The sequence below is a fragment of the Ranitomeya variabilis genome, chromosome 4 (assembly GCF_051348905.1).
Source record: "Ranitomeya variabilis isolate aRanVar5 chromosome 4, aRanVar5.hap1, whole genome shotgun sequence".
Taxonomy (NCBI): Eukaryota; Metazoa; Chordata; class Amphibia; order Anura; family Dendrobatidae; genus Ranitomeya; species Ranitomeya variabilis.
Genome location: NC_135235.1, coordinates 701,149,021 through 701,173,849, shown reverse-complemented (window position 1 = coordinate 701,173,849; position 24,829 = coordinate 701,149,021). Strand labels below are relative to the sequence as shown.

The following is a 24,829-nucleotide window of genomic DNA, read 5'->3' as shown; positions in this document are numbered from 1 at the left end:
CCTTAGCAAGGTGCACACAGTCTCAATAGGAAACAGGAGTTGCCGGCGCCACACCCCTATGCACACAGACAGAAAACATGCACAGAGCAAGCAGGAAACATGAGGCACACAGCATGGAGTCGGCAGCAGAGAGAAGTCACAACATGGCCCAGAGAAGCAAGTGAGTCTGTGTAAAGCAGATGGGGGATGGGAGGCCATGCAGCGATGCTGGCAGGGTTGATACACCTCATCCCGTGTCTGTTCCTCTCCCCTTGTGTTTTTTTTTAGCTTTAGTGGCTAGGCTAGTGTCCTAAGCCGGCCAGTGCACTAGCAAGGGCAGTTTAAGGTGACAGTTTAGGACAAGGTATCCTGACGTCGGCAGGGGTAAGGACCTGCATAGTGAGTTAGGTGAGATCAGGGACAGGCTAGGTTGGAGCTCAGGAGGTGATCGTCCCTGGTTCCCTATTGTCAGGGCCTTCCTCTATTCCATCGGCGTTGAGTTGCTGATTTTTTGGGTGACCAACCAATCGCTGGGTCGTGTCACACTGTGCCTGTCACTCCGTGACATTCATACTAAATAATGGCACAGATCTTCCATACATTATGGTTGCACATATGCCTAGTCTTTATAACAATATTGCACTCATTCCTTGACAGACCGCAACATGGCCATTAGTTAGAAGCTGCTATTGATCTTTGGAGCAGGTAAGTTTTCCCTGAGTGGTACATATAGGGCCATCTGAAAATGTAGTTTAGTCTAGGACAATTTGTCTGCACTACTAATTAACAGCTGTTACATTACCAAACTAGGGCAGTCCCTATAGGAGAAAAAAAACACAAGAATTATACTGTATTTTTCACATACTGTCTATTCCTGACACTGGAGTTACTTATAAACTTCTGCCAATATGTAGCTGGTTTTCTGACTGTTTCGGATAACATGATACCCGTTTTTAGGGGGGTTTTTTGGTGAGGACGATGAAACCCGTAGAAATGAGAGGCTTGGAGAGTGAGTGTGTATACGTCACCTCACCCTATATACTGAACTGTGGGGTACGATTTTTCTATTAGTCACCTACTGACTAACCCAGGGCCGGCTCCAGGTTTTTGAGGGCCCCGAGAGAAAGAGTCTCAGTGGGCCCCTTTAAAAGATACGATTCATGATGCACAGATATAGCAGAGAAATATAGGTACAGTACAAAGCCAGATTTCACTTCTTACATGAGTGATAGCTATTGTAAATTCTACAATACCATACAGCAGAGGGGCTAAGTCAACCCCTTATATGCCAATTTTTGTGATCTACTCCATCTTCCTCAGTTACCAGTAAGCATTTTATTGTTAGCTAAACTTGCTGCAAAGAAAAAACAGCATACATTGAATATCACAATTTTTTAATGGAAAACTTTTTAAAGTAAACAGTAGAAAGTATAAAGAACATTTGTAAAAGTGCAAAATGTGTAGCATATAGCACGGCCACACAGTATATAGCACAGCCACGTAGTATATAGCACAGCCACACAGTATATAGCACAGCCCAGCTAGTATATAGCACAGCCCAACTAGTATATAGCACAGCCCAACTAGTATATAGCACAGCCCAACTAGTATATAGCACAGCCACGTAGTATATAGCAGTGTGGGCACCATATCCCAGTTAAAAAAAAAAAAGAATTAAAATAAAAAATAGTTATATACTCACCTTCTGGCGGCCCCCGGATCCAGCCCCGGCCTTAGCAATGCTCTCAGCAGCTCCCGTTCCCAGTAATGCCTTGCGAGACAATAATCTGTGATGACGTAGCGGTCTCACGTGATCCTATGTCATCTGGGATCATTTCGCAAGGCATCACTGGGAACGGAAGTTGCCAGGAGCATTGCGAGGAGCAGGAAGGCTGCGGGGGCCGCCGCAAGATGAGAATAGCACCATTTTATGTTTTTTATTATTTTTAACAGTATATCTTTTTACTATTGATGCTGCATAGGCAGCATCAAAAGTAAAAAGTTGGTCACACTTGTCAAAATGTCTCGCTAGGGCCTCGGCACTTGCCCGTGTGTGCCGGGTGCCGACGCCGGCCCTCGACTAACCTTCAGGGGGTGAATTATGGGTATAGTTTTACATTTGGAATTGATAAAGTTTAGTTTTATCCATTTGTCTGCACACATGAGGAGTGACAAGAGGCAATCCATTTAAGAAGATTCAATTTTGGTTAAAACTATTCCAACATTATGAACATAAAAAAAGGCTTCTCCCCTTTGTGACGTCTCTGATGTTTATTAACAGTTGATTTCCAAGTAAAATATTTCCCACATTAAGAAAATGAAAAAGACTTCTCTGAGTGACTGCTCTGATGTCTAACAAGAAGCGCTTTCCATTTAAAACATTTCCCACATTCTGAACAGGAAAAGGGCGTCTCCCCTGTGTGAGTTCTATGGTGCCTAACCAAATCCGATTTCCGGTTAAAACATTTCCCACATTCTAAACAGGAAAAAGACTTCTCCCCTGTGTGAGTTCTATGGTGCCTAACCAAATATGATTTCTGGATAAAACATTTCCCACATTCTGAACAGGAAAAAGGCTTCTCTCCTGTGTGAGTTCTGTGGTGACTAACAAGATGCCATTTCTGGTTAAAACATTTCCCACATTCTGAACAGGAAAAAGGCTTCTCCCCTGTGTGAGTTCTATGGTGAGCAACAAGCAGTGATTTACGTGTAAAACATTTCCCACATTCTGAACAGGAAAAAGGCTTCTCCTCTTTGTGAGTTCTCTGGTGACTAACAAGATGCCATTTCTGGTTAAAACATTTCCCACATTCGGAACAGGAAAAAGGCTTCTCCCCTGTGTGAGTTATATGGTGATTAACCAAATCTATCTTCCATTTAAAACATTTCCCACATTCTAAACATGAAAAAGGCTTCTCCCCTGTGTGAGTTCTCTGGTGACTAACAAGATGCCATTTCTGGTTAAAACATTTCCCACATTCTGAACAGGTAAAAGGTTTCTCCCCTGTGTGGGTTCTTTGATGGCTATCAAGATTTATTTTCCATTTAAAACATTTCCCACATTCTGAACAGGAAAAAGGCTTCTCCCCAGTGTGAGTTCTATGGTGATTAACCAAATCTGATTTCCGGTTAAAACATTTCCCACATTCTGAACACGAAAAAGGTTTCTCCCCTGTGTGAGTTCTACGGTGAGTAACCAAATCTGATTTCTGGTTAAAACATTTCCCACATTCTGAACATGAAAAAGGCTTCTCCCCTGTGTGAGTTCTATGGTGAATAACCAAACCTAATTTCTTGTTAAAACATTTCCCACATTCTGAACAGCAAAAAGGCTTCTCCCCTGTGTGAGTTCTTTGGTGTGTAACAAAATGTGATTTCCATGTAAAACATTTTCCACATTCTGAACATGAAAATGACTTCTTTGCTTTAGAAGCAGTTTGTATTTTAATGCCTCTTTTGTGACTTTGATTTTCCTTGGTAGTGAGTAATGAATCAGAAGATGGGACCTGTTTCATAGGATCAGATGATAGATCTTTGCTGTGAATGGATGATGATATATCTGGAGTAATGGCATTCTCTTCAGTTGTATCTTGTAGGATCTCAAGATCATCAGATTTAAAAACTGAAGATGTCAATTGTACCTCTGATCTCCTGGTACAGTCATCTGCTAAGATAAAAAAAACTTTTTTTAATAAAATATCCTTGAGGTTTATATTTTTTAACATTTCTACTTAAACCGTCCATAAAAATGGCAAGCTATGTAAAATACTTTAATTATTGACCAAGACAATGACTGTTCACAGTCTAATAGAAAACTTGTTGGATGAACTAGTAGTGTGTGATGTTCAACTGTTTGCTCATTCTGCCTCCCAAATATCGAATAAAAAGAATCAATGTTATGAAGGCAAAAATAATATCAATTCTCATCTCACAAAAAAAAGTCCCCTGTCAGGTCCATCATCGATCAATGGAAAAATCGAGGTTAGAATATAGCACAAAGTCTCCCAATAATTAAAACTTAACTTTTAATCACTAAGATGAAATGGACAAACTAACATGACACAATTAACATACGTGAATAAGGTGCTCGTGCAAATCAGTGCTCAAGATAAATATTGGTTTGATCTCACCAATGGGAACGGGCAAACGTCCACAGCAGGTTCCTCCTGTTGCCTTCTCTAGATAGGAGGGGAGGAAAGAGAGGAAGGGGGTATAGGGCTTTACTAAACTCCCTGTCGTGCCCCTTGTATTGCTCCTGTCCTAACAAGGACAGGCCCCAAGTATACCCTGCTAGGGACAACCACCATCCACTATATATAATATATAGGTCTCCCTACGCGTTTCCTCCCCAGTCACAGGGATTCATCAGGGGAGTTGATTTAAAGCCAATGGGACATAAAGTATGCAAAAAATTAAGTGACCGTCATCTACATAACCCTGCAGTGGCAGGGTACCTATCAATGAGTGTGACAATTTGTGCCACTGCCTATGGGTAGTCATGAACCCCCAGAGAAATTCCCATTGGTGAGATCAAACCAATTTTTATCTTGAGCACTGGTTTGCATAAGCACCTTATTCACATGTGTTAATTGTGTCATGTTAGTTTGTCCATTTTATCTTAAGGTACCTTCACACTAAGCGACGCTGCAGCGATACAGACAACGATGCCGATCGCTGCAGCGTCGCTGTTTAGTCGCTGTGTGGTCGCTGGAGAGCTGTCACACAGACGGCTCTCCAGCGACCAACGATGCCGAAGTCCCCTGGTAACCAGGGTAAACATCGGGTTACTAAGCGCAGGGCCGCGCTTAGTAACCCGATGTTTACCCTGGTTACCAGCGTAAATGTAAAAAAAACCAAACAATACATACTCACCTTCTGCTGTCTGTCACACGTCCCTCGCCGTCTCCTTCCCGCACTGACTGTGAGCGCCGGCCAGCTGTAAAGTAAAAGCAGAGCACAGCGGTGACATCACCACTGTGCTCTGTACCGCCGGCACTCACAGTCAGTGCGGGAAGGAGACGGCGAGGGACGTGTGAGACAGCAGAAGGTGAGTATGTACTGTTTGTTTTTTTTTACATTTACAATGGTAACCAGGGTAAACATCGGGTTACTAAGCATGGCCCTGCGCTTAGTAACCCGATGTTTACCCTGGTTACCACTGTAAAACATCGCTGGCATCGTTGCTTTGGCTGTCAAACACGACGATACACGCCGATCTGACGACCAAATAAAGTTCTGAACTTTCAGCAACTACCAGCGATATCACAGCAGGATCCAGATCGCTGCTGCGTGTCAAACACAACGATATCACTATCCAGGACGCTGCAACGTCACGGATCGCTATCGTTATCGTTGCAAAATCGGTTAGTGTGAAGGTACCTTTAGTGATTAAAAGTTAAGTTTTAATTATTGGGAGACTCTCCTTGTTATAGTCTACTGATATCCCTGAGGGTATTGTATAGGTGTGACTCATCCCACACTTTTGCTAGCTTTGAAAAACAAAGGTTCCCACACTATTAGTGGCGCAAAGGTTGTGGAAAAGCAACAGCGTTTCTATAAACCAATCCAGCAAAATCCGCTCTCACTTCTGAGTCTTGCTGTGTGCTCAAACAACATTTAGCATCCCTGTATTTACCAATATTATAGTGAGAAGAATCCACTTAATTTGCGGTGTGTGTCTCTTGGAGCACAATCTCAGCATTATGTGCTGGGTATAAAATGTGTAATTTTCACTCTCCAACATCCACTTCGTGCTAATTTCCAGAAAGTGGCTGTGGAATCAAATTATTCATTCCTCCTACACACATGGTCAAAATTGTTGGTACCCCTCATTTATTGACAGAAAAACCCACTATGGTCACAGAAATAACTTGAATGTGAGAAAAGTAATAAATCAAAAATCTATGAAAATGAACAAATGAAAGTCAGACATTGCTTTTCAACCATGCTTCCACAGAGTTTAAAAAAAATAAAACTCATGAAATAGGCCTGGACAGAAATTATGGTACCCTTAACTTAACCACTTCGTGACCGTCAACGGTAGATAAACGTCAGCGCTGCACAAAGCCCTGCTAGCTCCGACGTTTATCTACCGTTTGTCTACGGTTGGCGGTTTTGTGCTCATCGGGATCCCCATGTACCTTATAATGAGGGGATTCCAGCGCACAATGCTTCCTGTGACCCCCGACCTCATTGAGACTTGATTGGTTCAGGTCCTGATCACGTCAGCGTCACACCAGCCAATGAGACAAATCACTAGAAAAGTTTGTTGTAGCAACGAACTTCCCCGGGTGATCTGCCTCATAAAAACGCTGTTTCTCCTCAGATCTCCTGTCAGTGAGAGATTAGAGGAGAAACAGTGTTACAAGTGCTGCTGCAACAGCTGTGTCAGTCAGCGATCTTATTATAATGTAAAAAAAAAAACATAAGGCAGGTTAGGGTAAGTGCTATAGTTAGGGATAGTGCTATAATTAGGGTTAGTGTTGGGGCTAAAGATAGGGTTACTGTTCTTTACATACAGATAATTTATAGGCTGTATGTATTTAGTCCTAATACCTGGAGATGTGAGGGGCTGAGGAACCTCCATTATGACGTTCTTGTACCGATCTCTGTGTCCTTTTAAATACTCCCACTCCTCCATGGAGAAATAGACGGCGACATCCTGACACCTTATAGGAACCTGTCACATACAATGATACCGTCATTCACCCGATCCCTTCGTAGTGTTACTGTATAATGTCCCAGCATTCCCAGCAGTGTCACCTCTCCAGTCAGCAGCTCAATCATCTTGTACGTGAGTTCTAGGATCTTCTGGTCATTGATGTCCTCATGTATCAGGGGGTGAGGTGCAGACTCCATGATTGGGCTCAGGGGTCTTCTGCATCCCTCAGACACAGGGTCCTGACAGCGCTCACTAGAGGTCTTCTTCACCACTGTGTAATCCTGGTAATGGAGAGACACAATAAATCTCACTACAGACATTTCCAGAGTCCTCACCTCTCCAGTTCTGTCCATCTGTTATTCCCATAGATAAGAATGATGTAATGTGACTTCATCAGAATCTCTCACCTCTCTAGTAAGCCGGAAGAGGATCTCTAGGGTGAGGTGTAATATTTTTTCCACCATCTTGTCTCTGTCCATATCCATCTTTGAAGGGTAAATCAGGAAAATTTTCTTTTGTAGAAGATCTTCACTGAGAGGATCCGATATTGTAGAGACCTGAATGAGAAGATGAGCCGATGTAACATCATAAGAATCCTGTGCAATAATACAATTACTGGAGATAATAAGGGAAACATATGAGGAGATTTATTATTTTACAGTATTTAGTTTTCTTCTTTACATCTACTAATAAAACCTATATATTTAGGCCACAGACAACAAGCAGTTTCTTCCTCGGAGTCGGCAGCTGAATAAGTTTCTCATAGACTCATCTTCCATAACACTAATTCTCGTCTCATTTACCGACCCTGGAATCGGCATTAGCAATTCTGCAGGAGATATTCATTACACGTGACAGGAGAAATAACTACTTCATGATGAGGACGACATCTTCATCTTCTACTACGGCTCTAGAAACATATTTGGTCAGAGTCAGCCACTGACTCCATCCCCACCGGCCGTCTATATGAAGGTTTCCCGTCTTCCCCGCACTGTAATCTTCTATCACGTTTGATCTCAGGTCTGGTTCACACACAGAAGTTTGAGGTTTTTAGAAAAGCTTTTTTGTTTCCACAATCAACGCGGACAGAAATTATCTGATCTCAAACTCTCTATGTACAGTGATTTATGGGGTTTATTTCTGGCCTTAAGCTTTCCTATATTACAAGAAAAACACCAGAAAGAAAATTGGCTCAACAATTCTTGTAAAAAGAATAAAAAAACATGGAAAAAGCAGAAGACACATTTTATAATTTTTAATATGTTAAACATTTATTAAAAAGAAATTAATCTTTTTGTGCACCAGAACATAGATGTGCACCGCAGGGACGGCACAAATGAGGCTTCAACAAAAACCCTGGCAGTTTAACCACTTGCTGCTGTGAAAAGCAAACATGACATCTAAGAAGGTGTGATGTGTTCGGCTGAATGCCCCCCGCCTCCAAGTACTCAATAGTATGGGGCGGCCTAGTTATTACGATACTTACATGCCTAATAATGGTGTCTGGGCCTGCAATGTATGAAGGTCCGTTAGGCCGGGCCAGAGGCAGCGTCCAATAAGTTACCTTTTCACGCCCCCATACACAGTAGTATAAAGTTACATGAAAGCACTGATTTCGGGGGTTTGGGTGACTATATAATGTATTTGGGGGCCTCCCGACAGATTATGTCAGGGCAGAGAAGGATCTGACATCCTGAATTTCAGAGGATAATCCGTTTGTTCTTCCTGTAGATAATCCTCCGCTAGAGGAGTCTGGAGGCGACTCTCTCATACAGACCCCAGGAAAGCTGGCACATTTGTGTGTATGGGGGAAGTCGGGAGAGATGGCCGTCTGCCAAATGACTGTTCAGTCAACTCTTATCTCATGTGTATGGGGCCGTTAGTGTTACACTGACAGGCAGTGATGATACACGGTGGTGGAGTTGCTGCCTTTGTGCTGTTCCTCTGTAGTTGGGAGTACACTTTGGGTGGCTCTTTGGAGAACAGGGTATTTTGTCTTCTGGGCCTCAGCATCTCTAATCCTAATCTTGAAGCAAGTGCCGTGAGCCTTTAATTTGCAGTCTCTTCAGTTGGGGGTCAGGCCTTTGTACTTGTCCAGCTTGGTCTTATTTTTGATCTTTACACACTTCTATATTTCTGATAGTTGGCTGAATTCCCTTCGCGGCACCTTGATCTTTGTCTACAGTCTTCTTTTCCAAGGGGGGGCACGTGCTTCTGTTGTTCTTGCTGGTTGTATAGCCAAGCATTTCCTTGATTGCTCAAGCAGTAGCATAGATCAGGTTATTAGTTTGAGTTATGGTGGTGGTAGGTATTGATGCAAGAGCTGCTCTATTGGCATCCTCTAGCATACTATACATAACCAAAAATTCAATCGTGGACTAGCCACCTCAGAAACCAATTGTAAATACACAAACACCACACCAATTGCAGGTGAAAAAGAGGCATAGGCAAATGTATAAAAATTGCATATATACTTTATTTAAACATACATAAAAAACAAAACTAGGAGACTCATAAAATACCAATGGCATACAGAGCAAGACATATTCATTAGCACTGCTGCAAAACACTGTCCCACATTACTGCTAATTGCAATACATATTCAAAATCTGCAATATGACTCATACAAGGGTCTATAAAGGCAGAACATATTGCTGGGCAGAAACTTTTTCACCATATTCAAATACAAACTACGCCTCAATGATATCTTGCCGCACATATAGTATTTTAATGCAGGCAATAGATAGGGCAATACTCGTATTGGTGTCATATATATAAATTTCAATAGTGGTAACAGAAAAAACAATTGCAGCCAAATATCCTGTTTACTTACATAAGTATGAATCCTGCTCCGAGTAACCATTAGTAACCCCGACAGCGCCGTTTCGCCATAGTGGCTTCCTCAGATAGGGGCATGTATGTACGCTGCATTATTTCATATATTTATACCCGCTCCCACAGCTGGAATTGATGTCGGCGTTCCTGGGTCGTTACTGCGCATGCGCTAACTGACGAACTTCCTTCATTGAAAAGGTGACTTCCTATTCTCCGCGCATGGAACGCAAGCGTGAAACGCTATGGCGTCACCATCTGTGAGCGGAGTAAGGAAGCACAAGGCCGTTCCGGTATGCGCATGCGTCAACCAGGTGCCGAGATCAAACCGCAGGATAATAAAACCCACCGGACAGAGGACATTTTAAAATATATAAGAAGCATAAGCACGCAATTAGCAAACCAAATACCAGATTCAGAATATGAAACTAAATATGGGAAGTATCTCAACGTAAAAAATGGAATAAATAACCAGCATATCACTTATACAGTAAACACCAAAGGACCCCTCAAAACACCCATATAACTACCAATAATTATTACCCCAATAAGATATATATATAGCCATTTGCATAACAAGTACTGTTATGCTGATATTAAATAGCGATATCCCCATCTTAAATTACAACTATAATTTACCTATATAAATAAGTGAAATCTAAACAAACATATAAATTAGATAATAAACGCAAAAAAACCCCTGAATACACCCATAAAAATAATTCCTGGTAATATAACCCCAATAATACGTACATAACTACGTGTACAATACATATCGTTATACAAATATTAAATATACAAATCATCATATATAACTATAATTTACATATATAAATAGTGCAATATACAAATATAAATACAGATATTTCATATACAAATCATCATATAAACCTATAATTTACATACACAAATAGTGAAAAAACAATACAATATACTCTTATTAATACAAATATAAAATATATCACCATAATAAATAACACACAGGTGACAATCAGTGTTCCAAAATTACACCTATATAAAAGTTACCACCCTCCTAACAATGTAATTCTCCACTGCCTACAAAAAATATTACACGACAAGTGGAGAAAAATGTAAGAGAAGGGGAAATTAAGGTAATTTAAGATGGGGATATCGCTATTTAATATCAGCATAACAGTACTTGTTATGCAAATGGCTATATATATATCTTATTGGGGTTATAATTATTGGTAGTTATATGGGTGTTTTGAGGGGTCCTTTGGTGTTTACTGTATAAGTGATATGCTGGTTATTTATTCCATTTTTTACGTTGAGATACTTCCCATATTTAGTTTCATATTCTGAATCTGGTATTTGGTTTGCTAATTGCGTGCTTATGCTTCTTATATATTTTAAAATGTCCTCTGTCCGGTGGGTTTTATTATCCTGCGGTTTGATCTCGGCACCTGGTTGACGCATGCGCATACCGGAACGGCCTTGTGCTTCCTTACTCCGCTCACAGATGGTGACGCCATAGCGTTTCACGCTTGCGTTCCATGCGCGGAGAATAGGAAGTCACCTTTTCAATGAAGGAAGTTCGTCAGTTAGCGCATGCGCAGTAACGACCCAGGAACGCCGACATCAATTCCAGCTGTGGGAGCGGGTATAAATATATGAAATAATGCAGCGTACATACATGCCCCTATCTGAGGAAGCCACTATGGCGAAACGGCGCTGTCGGGGTTACTAATGGTTACTCGGAGCAGGATTCATACTTATGTAAGTAAACAGGATATTTGGCTGCAATTGTTTTTTCTGTTACCACTATTGAAATTTATATATATGACACCAATACGAGTATTGCCCTATCTATTGCCTGCATTAAAATACTATATGTGCGGCAAGATATCATTGAGGCGTAGTTTGTATTTGAATATGGTGAAAAAGTTTCTGCCCAGCAATATGTTCTGCCTTTATAGACCCTTGTATGAGTCATATTGCAGATTTTGAATATGTATTGCAATTAGCAGTAATGTGGGACAGTGTTTTGCAGCAGTGCTAATGAATATGTCTTGCTCTGTATGCCATTGGTATTTTATGAGTCTCCTAGTTTTGTTTTTTATGTATGTTTAAATAAAGTATATATGCAATTTTTATACATTTGCCTATGCCTCTTTTTCACCTGCAATTGGTGTGGTGTTTGTGTATTTACAATTGGTTTCTGAGGTGGCTAGTCCACGATTGGATTTTTGGTTATGTATAAAACGTTTTCTCTGTTGTCTAACAGATTATCCACAACGGCTGTGATGGACCTGAGAGCCAGGGAGACCACCTGGCGGTCCAAGGTTTCAGACCTTTTTAAGCAAGGAGCCTCATGTGTATCGCAGGATTTTACGGTAGAAAATAGAGACCTTTCTTTACGTTATAAAAATGCAGTACATAGAAAAACAAAGATTTGGTGGAATAAGGCCACCTTAGAGAATTATTTAGTACAGAATATTGTCCCTAGAGGCCTAAGGGTACAAGTATATCCTTCTTTCGAATTAGAAGATCCAGAGTTAATCCAGAGGTGGAAAAAAGCAGCCATCACGTGTTCATTAGAATTTATTAAAATCATAATAGATAAAAATACCATCAGCATCAATGCTTTAGATGCGGATATTGATGAATTACATAAGAACATCAAAAAACAGCTGCCTGTGGATAAGATGGAGAGTTTTATTAAGAACATCGAAAAGGATATTGATAAGTGGGAGAATGAAATAAGTGAATTAAAGGTAAAAAAAATTTTAAGAGATACAGCGGACTTTGAGGCCGATAAAATATTTAGATGGCAACTTCCCAAAAAGAAAACCGATGTGGGTGGAGTCAAGCATAATGGTTCAGGACGAGATCAAGCCTCTTTTGCTGACAGCAGTACCTCGTGTAGCGAAGCGGAAGGTTCCAATGACTACTATATGCGTACAAGGACTGCCTCTCGGGAGAGACGAGAAGGAAAAAAATATCCTGATATTTTCAACAACAGGAAGACGAATAAACGGCAATTTGATAAGTCTAAGGTAATTAATTTATCTAGTCACATCTTGAGTCAGCCACAATTGAACTTGTTAGAAAAAGGTTTGACTTTTTCTCCCTCCTCACATATAGACAAATTCCAGGTAGTCAAGGATGTGCATTTGTTCGCGCGCAAAATCATACTACAAAGATTACACCATAGAAGTGATTTGGGCAATGGTGATGACAATGATTTGGAACTGGAGACTCTGAAAAATCTGGAAGAACTTTTGGAAGAGAATGAAAATTATGAAGAGGGTAAGTTCCCAACTCATTTAATGGGAAAATCAAAAACATTCCCGAGTCTAAGTACCTGTTCGGTAGTGGAAATTTTCACACGGTTAGTGGTAGAGGAGGTGGAAAAGCTGCCACTGATTCCTAACTGGGTTTCGAATATGAGTATGGATGACAGAAAAGCTCTTAGAGAACTGCAGGCAATGGAGGACATTGTAATTAAAAAGGCTGATAAGGGTGGAAACACAGTAATATGGCCGAAGGTGCTGTATGAAAAGCAAGTTAGCAAGATTTTGAGCAACAAGGAGTGCTACAAAAAACTAGGCTTTAACCCCTTGACACAATATCAGCAAGATTTGGTCAATATTTTAGAAACTGCATACGAGGATGGTATCATTCCCAAAAGATTTGTTGACGTTATAAAGAAGTTACAACCTAAATTGGCCACGTTCTATATTTTGCCAAAAGTACATAAAGATGCGGTAGACCCACCTGGGAGACCAATTGTGTCGGGGATAGGTGGGTTATGTGAAACGGTGTGTGCAGTTATAGATCATTATTTGCAACCTTTTGTTTTGGCCTTACCTTCATATATAAAGGATACCACTATGATGCTACAGAGGTTAGACTCATTGCAGTTGGAAGAAGGAGCTGTTTTTGTTACGGCAGACGTGGAGGCTTTGTACTCCTCAATAAGACATGAAGATGGCTTGAACGCAGTCTCTCATTTCCTGTATGAAAGTAATCTAGACCCACCTTTGATTGAGTTGATTTTGACATTACTAAGATTTGTGCTTGAGCATAATGTCTTTATATTTAATAGGGACATTTATGTACAAATGCGAGGTACGGCCATGGGGGCCAAGTGTGCCCCAGCATATGCAAACCTCTTTATGGGGTTTTGGGAACGAGAGATCTTTCAAGGTGATGGAATTTTGGGTAATGAGGCTATTCATGGGTGGAGTCGCTATATAGACGATGTGTTATTTATCTGGGAGGACTCTATTGAGAATCTATATAGGCTAATGGAGAGACTGAATCATAATACCTTGAACATTAAGCTGACATTTAATTATGGTAAAAAGGTTGATTTTTTGGATTTGAAGATAGAGGCACTTTCCAATGGAAGAGTGGTTACAAATGTATTTAGGAAACCAACTGCTACGAACACTATTTTATGTGCTTCCTCTGCTCACCATAGGTCTACGTTAAATGGGATCCCCACAGGACAGTTTATGAGGATAAAAAGAATTTGTACTACTGAGGAGGATTTTAATTATCAAGCTGAAGACCTTGCCCGAAGACTGCATGACCGGGGATATAGCAACAGACAAATCAAGAGAGGTCTTAAAAAAGCGTCTAGACTCTCTAGAGACAATTTATTGTACAATCAAAGGAGAAAAAATGAGGCAGAAGCAGCTCACCAGGTGAGGTTCATTACTGAATATAATAAACAATGGCCTGAGCTTGTCTGTATTATGCAGAAATATTGGGGGATATTAAAATCAGACCCCATTCTGAGGAGCATTTTACCAAGTCATCCATTAATGACACCAAAAAGGTCAAGAAATCTGAATGACCTTTTAGTGCATAGTCACTACTCGAGTTCTTTAACATCAAGAGAAAGAGTAGAAGAAAAAGGTTTTTTCCCTTGTAACTCCTGCAAAGCCTGTAGTAATCACTTTAAAAGTACCTCCTTTACAAATCATGATGGCACTAGAGTTTATAGGATTTTGAAGAACCTTACATGTACGTCAAAAGGAGTAATCTACCATGCTCGCTGTGCCTGCAATAAGATCTATATAGGTCTCACTACTCGTGAATTGAGAGTGAGAACAAGGGAGCACATAAGAGACATTGAAAAATCAGCTACGGCTGAAGATATCAATTCACTTAAAACTCTACCAAAACACTTCAGACTGTACCATAAGGGTGACCCTACAGGCTTGAAGGTTCAAGCTATTGATCAAGTATGTCTAGGCCCTAGAGGAGGCAATCTTGGAAAGATCCTAGCTCAAAAAGAGAGCAGGTGGATTTATTTACTTGGGACTATGGCCCCTCAAGGCCTTAATGAAAGTTTAGGGTTTAATGCATTTTTGTAAAAAAGGTCTCTATCATTACTACTTTCTCCGGTTTCCTGTTTTTAATTATGTTGTTGTGTATGTTGCTTGTTGTTCTTAACGTATTATAATAATAATTTTTCTAGTTTTTAGGAGGATTCGTTTATGGGTGGTGTCTCTTCGTCTTGTTCCCTGGAAGGTTTATACTGGGAGAAAATGGAAACCAAAGAGCTCTTGGGAGCAAGATTTTTGTTAACTTATTATAATAATAGTGACATGAGTATTGTACGCCTCTGGCCCCCCTTTTCCCCCCCTTTTTTCCCCCTCTTTTTCCCTTCCCCTTTCCCATCCCTCTTCCTTTCCCTTTCTTCCCTCCCTTCTTTCCCCTTCTCTTACATTTTTCTCCACTTGTCGTGTAATATTTTTTGTAGGCAGTGGAGAATTACATTGTTAGGAGGGTGGTAACTTTTATATAGGTGTAATTTTGGAACACTGATTGTCACCTGTGTGTTATTTATTATGGTGATATATTTTATATTTGTATTAATAAGAGTATATTGTATTGTTTTTTCACTATTTGTGTATGTAAATTATAGGTTTATATGATGATTTGTATATGAAATATCTGTATTTATATTTGTATATTGCACTATTTATATATGTAAATTATAGTTATATATGATGATTTGTATATTTAATATTTGTATAACGATATGTATTGTACACGTAGTTATGTACGTATTATTGGGGTTATATTACCAGGAATTATTTTTATGGGTGTATTCAGGGGTTTTTTGGCGTTTATTATCTAATTTATATGTTTGTTTAGATTTCACTTATTTATATAGGTAAATTATAGTTGTAATTTAAGATGGGGATATCGCTATTTAATATCAGCATAACAGTACTTGTTATGCAAATGGCTATATATATATCTTATTGGGGTAATAATTATTGGTAGTTATATGGGTGTTTTGAGGGGTCCTTTGGTGTTTACTGTATAAGTGATATGCTGGTTATTTATTCCATTTTTTACGTTGAGATACTTCCCATATTTAGTTTCATATTCTGAATCTGGTATTTGGTTTGCTAATTGCGTGCTTATGCTTCTTATATATTTTAAAATGTCCTCTGTCCGGTGGGTTTTATTATCCTGCGGTTTGATCTCGGCACCTGGTTGACGCATGCGCATACCGGAACGGCCTTGTGCTTCCTTACTCCGCTCACAGATGGTGACGCCATAGCGTTTCACGCTTGCGTTCCATGCGCGGAGAATAGGAAGTCACCTTTTCAATGAAGGAAGTTCGTCAGTTAGCGCATGCGCAGTAACGACCCAGGAACGCCGACATCAATTCCAGCTGTGGGAGCGGGTATAAATATATGAAATAATGCAGCGTACATACATGCCCCTATCTGAGGAAGCCACTATGGCGAAACGGCGCTGTCGGGGTTACTAATGGTTACTCGGAGCAGGATTCATACTTATGTAAGTAAACAGGATATTTGGCTGCAATTGTTTTTTCTGTTACCACTATTGAAATTTATATATATGACACCAATACGAGTATTGCCCTATCTATTGCCTGCATTAAAATACTATATGTGCGGCAAGATATCATTGAGGCGTAGTTTGTATTTGAATATGGTGAAAAAGTTTCTGCCCAGCAATATGTTCTGCCTTTATAGACCCTTGTATGAGTCATATTGCAGATTTTGAATATGTATTGCAATTAGCAGTAATGTGGGACAGTGTTTTGCAGCAGTGCTAATGAATATGTCTTGCTCTGTATGCCATTGGTATTTTATGAGTCTCCTAGTTTTGTTTTTTATGTATGTTTAAATAAAGTATATATGCAATTTTTATACATTTGCCTATGCCTCTTTTTCACCTGCAATTGGTGTGGTGTTTGTGTATTTATCCTCTAGCATACTGTCTGATGGTGTTTCTTTGGCTAGGTTCACATTGCTTTAGGGCAATCCGTTTAGCGCATACGCTAGCGGATTGCGCTAGCACAATGTCCCAAAAGGGATCGCGTTTGGCGATTCCGCTAGCGCAGATGCCTGATCTGCGCTAGCGAGGAACGGATCTCGGACGCTGCAAGCAGTGTTCGAGGTCCGTCCGAAAATAACGGGACATCGCTAGCGCATGCCAAAAATGGCATGCGTCAGCGATGCGTTGGCGACCCGTTAGCACATTGTGGTTAATGGGTGCGCTAACGGATCCGTTACATAGCGTTAATTGCGACAATTGCACCATGTAACAGAGTCCGCTAGCGGACACCCATTAACGCAATGTGAACCTAGCCTTTGCTGAGCCTTGGCCGTCGATCTCTGGTATTGATGGTATCTAATTTATCTAAGATCTTCTGTTTCAGACCAGCTGCAGTGCTCTCTAGTTGCAGGGTTGGATCAGGATCTTCAGGGGTTTGTACATGTTGTTCTTCCAGGTCTTCATGTGGGGTGGATCTGCAGAACAGTTGATCCATCTCAAGTTGTGATAATAGCTTTATCTTAATGATATTGAAACGTTGGGTGACTAGTTGTTTCTCAGTTAGTGGATAGGCACGTCTTGCATCCATCCAGATTTTCCTAATACGCTTCATATATCCTCTCCCATTTGGTCTGCTGTTATAGTAGCATTTCATCAGATTCAGGTTCTCTTGCATTGTCCATGTATGGTTTTGTCCAGTAGCCCATTCATCATCACATTGTCCTGGTTCCTCGACATTTGATGCATACCTTGTTAATCCAGGCGACGTCCGAGTGGGCATGACTCTCTTTACTTATGACACTCATGTTTATTAAGGTAGGCACCATAGTGTTATGGACCATTACTGGTATATTATGTCCAACAGGGCAGAGCCAGGATTTGAACCCCAGTCTCCCACATTGGTGGCTGTGATTTTACTAAACGCAGCACATGTATTGCCGGCTTCTATTATGTCTTTTACCGAATGTTACCAACTTTTTCCGATCTTAAGAAAAATGCTCGTGGTGCTGATCATGAATCTGAATGTACCATATTCATGCTGAATTTATGTTTGGCGATCGTTTTCCGAACATATTCGCTCATCTCTAATTATGTCCACCACAACCTGCTACACAAAATAAAAACCCCCACTCAGTATGGAGACATTTACAGTCCACCACAACCCCAGTATAATGGCCCCTACCAGCCAAACATTTAGTATGAGTGTCCCATCAGCTCTTCTCTTAATATGATGCCCCCACAATTCCTGATATTAAAAAAAAAAAAAAAACACATACTACTCACCCAACTCAGTTCCTGAGATGCGCTGCTCTGGTCTGTGCAGTGTGAGTACTGAGGCTGAGTCTCAGACTCAGAAGCGAAGGCTGAATGGTGGATCAGGAGCTTTTGACTCTGATTCATTATTCTACTCAGTGGTATCACCGTCATGGGAGTGTGGATATCGCTGAAATTGTGACGATGGTAAGGAGAGGGTATTCAATACCACACCCCATGAGCCCTCTCAATTTATGGGCATCATAGCAACCGAGTGGGCTACCTTTATGGATGATCCTGCCTATCCAAATATTGTATGGAAATAGGAAATATCTCAAGAGATCCTGGGTTTATTAGTATTTGCACCAAGAATGAGGCTAAGTGAGTATTTTATCAATTGTCGGTGGTCGGAGGTAGTCAATGAGGTGGATGGTACCAAATTGTGCATGTAGGGACACTACTGTGGGAACATTAGAAAGTGGGGGGATGGCAGTACTGTGGGGACATTATACTGTGTGTGAGGGGGATGCTAGTCCTGTGGAAACATTATCTTGTGTCTGTGGGAAGTCACTATTGTGAGAACATTATACTGTGTGGTGGGACGGAGGTACTGTAGGAACATTATACTGTTTGTGGGGGTATAGCGGTAATATGAGATTATACTGTGTGTGGGGTTGTGGGGTTATGGCGGTAGTGTGAAAATACCTTATTTACGAGAGATGCCAGTACTGTGGAAACATTATACTGTGTGAGCGGCATCATATATATTGCATAAGGGGTGTAAAAAGGTGGGTCATAAAAAAGACTCCTCAGGGCTGTGCTGCATTTGTACAGACTGCTATCTGCCGTCCAGACGGGACCATGTGACATCAATGGGAAGAGGGAGGGTTTCGGGAAGGAACAGAGATGGTACCTGGTCAGGAGACCCTGATGACGCAGGTTACTGATATTATAAAGGCCACAGCCCCAAAGGCAGAACAGATTTGCACCAAGCAAAGGAAAGGGGTGCGGGGAAGAATCTGAGGTACCGGCTCATGGTAAAGTGCCCGAGGCAGCTGGTTGTGGGGCAGAACCCTGCTTACAGGGGGATAATGGGGGCATTACACTGTGTGGGGCCAAGAAAGGGGCCCTGTACTAGGAGAACAATCCGTTCCCTCACTTCCTGTCCTCCATAGTTGGGTCGTATGTATCCATTACAGGAAACAGAACAAAAACGTTATGATTCTTATAATGTGGCCACAAAGACCCCAAAAGAGTCTCAGTGCAGAAGGGGTTAATGTCCCCGCACTCAGTAATGGGGAATCTCCAGCACCTACCTCCACCTGCAGAGCTGCACTCCACATATATGGCTGCTCTGTGCGCACAGGACCTGTGATGAGGTCACAGGAGGGGAGGAGTCAGGGGTCACATGATCAGGGGCCTCAGGGAATGATATCCTCAGTGCAGACCCTACATGGAGACTTCTCCTCAGTCAGTGACATTCCCGCCATTATTCCCCCTCACTACTGGCACAATTACCCCGCGCCGCCTTTTCTACACAGTGTTATGTGTGGGATGTAACGTGTGATTTCTCTGGAGACAAATAGACCCCACACATGAGGGAATTATCACCAGTTACCGGACGTCTACTATATGGCGGCCTATGATTGTGCTATCGACTTCATACCAGGAGCTAAAATTATGAAATCTCGCTTATTTAACCCCTTCCAGTGTCCGGCTAAGGCTCATATACGGCCGTGCACCTCTCCAGTCGCTGTGGGCTACCACCCACCTATATTACACAAGCAGTGCTACAGCAATAGCCGTTTCAGGGCACTGCGGGATTTCTAATCCATACTCTGCATTCTAATATTGACTTTGAAAAAGCGATGAAATGATTAAGGCTCTGGTAGAGCCGAAACGTCTTGTTTATAGCGCTTCTACTTTATATTTCTGTTTTGCTCCCCAATATATTCTTTATTAATACTTATAAGCAATCAACACGATATCATTAGAGTGTGCGATGAAGTTATATTTACCACACAGGGTTAATGACAGCGTTAACGGACCGCTTTATGCCGCAGTGTAACGCACTCCGTTAACGCTGCTATTAACCCTGTGTGACCAACTTTTTACTATTGATGCAGCATCAATAGTAAAAAGATCTAATGTTAAAAATAATTAAAAAAAATAAAAAATCATTGTATACTCACCATCTGTCGGCTCCCCGGATCCAGCTGAGGCCTTTCCCGCTCCTCGTGACGCTCCGGTGACCAGTCCATGCATTGCAGTCTCGCGAGATGATGACGTAGCAGTCTCGCGAGACCGCTACGTCATCATCTCGCGAGACAGCAATGCACTCTTGGGACCAGAGCGTCGCGAGGTCCATGGGTAAACGCCTCAGTTGGATCCGGGGGGGGGGGGGGGGGGGGGGCGACGGAGGGTGAGTATATAACTATTTTTTATTTAAATCCTTTTTTAACAGGGATAACAGGGATATGGTGCCCACATTGCTATATACTACGTGGGCTGTGTTAGATACTGCGTGGGCGGTGTTATATACTACAGCTCTGTGCTATATACTATGTGGGCTGTGCTATATACACGTGACTGTGGTATATATTACGTGACTGGGCAATATACTACATCGCTGTGCTCTATAAAACGTGGCCTGTTATATACTGCATGGGCAGTGTTATATTCTACGTCTCTGCTATATACTACGTGGCTGTGCTATATACTACGTGGCTGTGATATATATATTACGTGGCTGTGCAATATATTACGTGGCTGGGCAATATACTACGTGTCTGTGCTATATACTACGTGGCTGGGCAATATACTACGTGATAACACAAAATCCCCTTATTTGGTAACAGCACATATAACTGACCACGATAGAACTAACACAAAAGAACAACCAGTATACTGTGCTATGTTAAAAGACAATCTTTATTGAACAAAAACTACAAACACCTGTTTGCTTTGGAAAACCACGCCGATAAACTCACCTTTCATGTAAGTGCCTGATCATAAGGGTACTGTCACACAGTGCCATTTTCATCGCTACGACGGTACGATTCGTGACGTTCTAGCGATATCGATACGATATCACAGTGTCTGACACGCAGCAGCGATCAGGGATCCTGCTGAGAATCATACGTCGTAGCAGATCGTATGGAACTTTCTTTCGTCGCTTGATCACCCGCTGACATCGCTGGATCGTTGTGTGTGACAGCGATCCAGCGATGTGTTCGCTTGTAACCAGGGTAAACATCGGGTAACTAAGCGCAGGGCCGCGCTTAGTAACCCGATGTTTACCCTGGTTACCAGCGTAAACGTAAAAAAAACAAACAGTACATACTCACATTCCGGTGTCTGTCCTCCGGCGTCTCAGCTTCTCTGCACTGTGAGCGCCGGCCAGCCGGAAAGCGAGCACAGCGGTGACGTCTGACGTCACCGCTCTGCTTTCCGGCTATGGCGCTTACACAGTGGAGAGAAGCAGAACGCCGGGGGACAGACACCGGAATGTAAGTATGTACTGTTTGTTTTTTTTACGTTTACGCAGGTAACCAGGGTAAACATCGGGTTACTAAGCGCGGCTCTGCGCTTAGTAACCCGATGTTTACCCTGGTTACCCGGGGACTTCGGCATCGCTCCAGCGCCGTGATTGCACCGTGTGACCGCAGTCTACGACGCTGGAGCGATAATCATACGACGCTGCGACGTCACGAATCGTGCCGTCGTAGCGATCAAAATTGCACTGTGTGACAGTACCCTTAGTATGTGGTTATTTGATCCCATAGTGATTAGGTGTCTATGTTATTAGGACGCCCCTTGGGGTTATCAATGGGAATAGCACTTAGCACTTTTTACATGAAGGGTAGATTAGATTAGCGTTGATGCATTTTCCTATACTCATCAAGTAGTGTTATATATCATCATACCTGTTGGTATTTGTGATTAAGCATGTATTGAAACTATTGCTACAGGTGTTTGTAGTTTTTGTTCAATAAAGATTGTCTTTTAACATAGCACAGTATACTGGTTGTTCTTTTGTGTTAGTTAATATACTACGTGAGCTGTGCTATATACTATGTGGCTGGGCAATATACTACGTGGCTGTGCTATATACTACATGGGCTGTGTTATATACTACATGGGCTGTGCTATATACTATGTGGCTGGGCAATATACTACGTGTCTGTGCTATTTACTATGTGGGCTGTGTTATACGCTACTTGGCTGTGCTATATTTCTCTGCTGTATCTGTGCATCATGAATCGTGGTGTGTGTTAAAGAGGGGGGCCCACTGAGACTTTTTCGCCCGGGGCCCTCAAAAACCTGGAGCCGGCCCTGGCTTCACTGATTGTTCGCGGCCGGGCGTGACCAATCAGCGACAGGCGCAGTCCGCCCGCGAATTGGCGAGGAATTTGAACCATGCCTCGCTAATTGGTCGCTGCCGACCAAATCCTGTGTATAAATTGCATTATTATGAAAACTTCATAAATGAACTACATACATATTCTAGAATACCCGATGCATTAGAATCGGGCCACCATCTAGTAAAGGCCCCGTCTCACATAGCGAGATCGCTGCTGAGTCACAAGTTTTGTGACGCAACAGCGACCTCCATAGCGATCTCGCTATGTGTGACACGTACCAGCGATCAGGCCCCTGCTGCGAGATCGCTGGTCGTGTCGGAATGGCCTGGACCTTTTTTTGGTCGTTGAGGCCCCGCTGACATCGCTGAATCGGTGTGTGTGACACCGATCCAGCGATGTCTTCACTGGTAACCAGGGTAAACATCGGGTTACTAAGCGCAGGGCCGCGCTTAGTAACCCGATGTTTACCCTGGTTACCAAAAAAAACAAACAGTACATACTCGCCTTTCGGTGTCCAGGTCCCTTGCCGTCTGCTTCCTGCTCTGACTGAGCCGCCGTACAGTGAGAAGTGAGAGCACAGCGGTGACGTCACTGCTGCTCTCACTTCTCACTGTACGGCCGGATCTCAGTCAGAGCAGGAAGCAGACGGCAAGGGACCTGGACACCGAAAGGCGAGTATGTACTGTTTGTTTTTTTTTGGTAACCAGGGTAAACATCGGGTTACTAAGCGCGGCCCTGCGCTTAGTAACCCGATGTTTACCCTGGTTACCCGGGTGCTGCAGGGGGACTTCGGCATCGTTGAAGACAGTTTCAACGATGCCGAAGTCGTTCCCCTGATCGTTGGTCGCTGGAGAGAGCGGTCTGTGTGACAGCTCCCCAGCGACCACACAGCGACGCTGCAGCGATCAGCATCGTTGTCTGTATCGCTGCAGCGTCGCTGTGTGAGACGGGGCCTTTAGTAATAAGAATGAATGTCAGCCTGGGGTGTTACATAGTGAGAAATGGAAGTGCTGACAAAACAAGAATATGATTGAATCTTGTGTGTGATGGCTGTCTATTCGAAGAGCGCGTGCTGGTTCCTGATCGCGGCTGTTCTGGTAACAGGAGACATAAACCTAGTGAGCATGCATCGGGGTCAAGCTACTATGGTGGAAGCTGATAGAATGTGTTGTGAACGGTAGTTAGGGAAAATGAGGGAGGTGTTGATGAGTGAATAATGCGATACAAAGAGTGTCGGCTAATCACTCAGGCTACAGAACGGAGGATCCATTGGAGGAGCACTCTGGACAGAGATAACGAAAAAACTGGGGGAATGAACTACACTAGTGATGAGTGAGCATACTCGGTAATGCCCGTTACTGGCCTGAGCATCGCTGTACTCGGCGAGCCCCGAGCATTTCCGGGTTTGATGGGTGGGCGTTCGGGTCCCCGCCCTGCATGTTTGACGCTCTTTAGAGAGCCAATGAACATGCAGGGATTGTCTGCCACGCACTGTAATGCCGTAGCCATGTTGGTTGTGGCATTACAGTGATTGGCTGGTCGCACAGCATTATCAGGAGTATAAGAGACCCGACCCAGCCTTGCTCGTCGCATTCAGCTCCGGATTCAGACAGTGTAGGGAGAGCTGCTGCCGAGATAGGGTCAGATGTGGTGGGTTTTCAGTTAGTGTGGGTCTACCATCATAGAATCCACAAATCCAGCTAAACCAACAGTCCTTCTAAGGACTAATTACAGAGTGCTAGGTAGGCAGGGGAGTGTATGTGGCTCTATACACATCAGTGCAAGGCCTGCAGGCACTGTACGTGGGTATATAGATATCACTGCATACATCAAGAGGGTCCATTCCATTACTGTCTGCTGCTGCCTATTACATATATACATAGCCCTAGGTATCATGGCTAGGAATAATTTTTTTTGCATCTTAACCCCTTTCTGACATACTATCCCGTCGAGGTGGGGTGGGCCCGTATGACCACCGACGGGATAGTACATCATACGCGATCGGCCGCGCTCACGGGGGGAGCGCGGCCGAGTGTCAGCTGCATATCGCAGCTGACATCCGGCACTATGTGCCAGGAGCGGTCACGGACCGCCCCCGGCACATTAACCCCCGGCACACCGCGATCAAACATGATCGCGGTGTACCGGCGGTATAGGGAAGCATCGCGCAGGGAGGGGGCTCCCTGCGGGCTTCCCTGAGACCCCCGCAGCAACGCGATGTGATCGCGTTGCTCCGAGGGTCTCCTACCTCTCTCCTCGCCGCAGGTCCCGGATCCAAGATGGCCGCAGCATCCGGGTCCTGCAGGGAGGGAGGTGGCTTACCGAGTGCCTGCTCAGAGCAGGCGCTGGTAAGCCTGCAGCCCTGCACAGCAGATCGCCGATCTGACAGAGTGCTGTGCACACTGTCAGATCACCGATCTGTAATGTCCCCCCCGGGACAAAG

At 42.9% G+C, this 24,829-nt stretch overlaps 1 protein-coding gene across 3 annotated transcripts in view; it reads right to left on the bottom strand.

The window, feature by feature from the left end:
• Positions 1 to 1,358: 1,358 nt before the first annotated feature.
• Positions 1,359 to 24,829, bottom strand: part of LOC143766444 (uncharacterized) — a 427,135-nt gene continuing 403,664 nt past the window's right edge. The window contains exons 1-5 of one of the 3 annotated variants that reach the window (XM_077254141.1): positions 19,339 to 19,367; positions 7,048 to 7,197; positions 6,742 to 6,921; positions 6,535 to 6,658; positions 1,359 to 3,646 (exon numbers count right to left, since the gene is read on the bottom strand). In XM_077254141.1, the coding sequence (XP_077110256.1) occupies positions 2,289 to 3,646; positions 6,535 to 6,658; positions 6,742 to 6,921; positions 7,048 to 7,197; positions 19,339 to 19,365 (1,839 nt within the window). In that variant the 5' untranslated portion in view covers positions 19,366 to 19,367 and the 3' untranslated portion in view covers positions 1,359 to 2,288. The other 2 variants (XM_077254143.1, XM_077254139.1) reach the window with 2 other exon arrangements.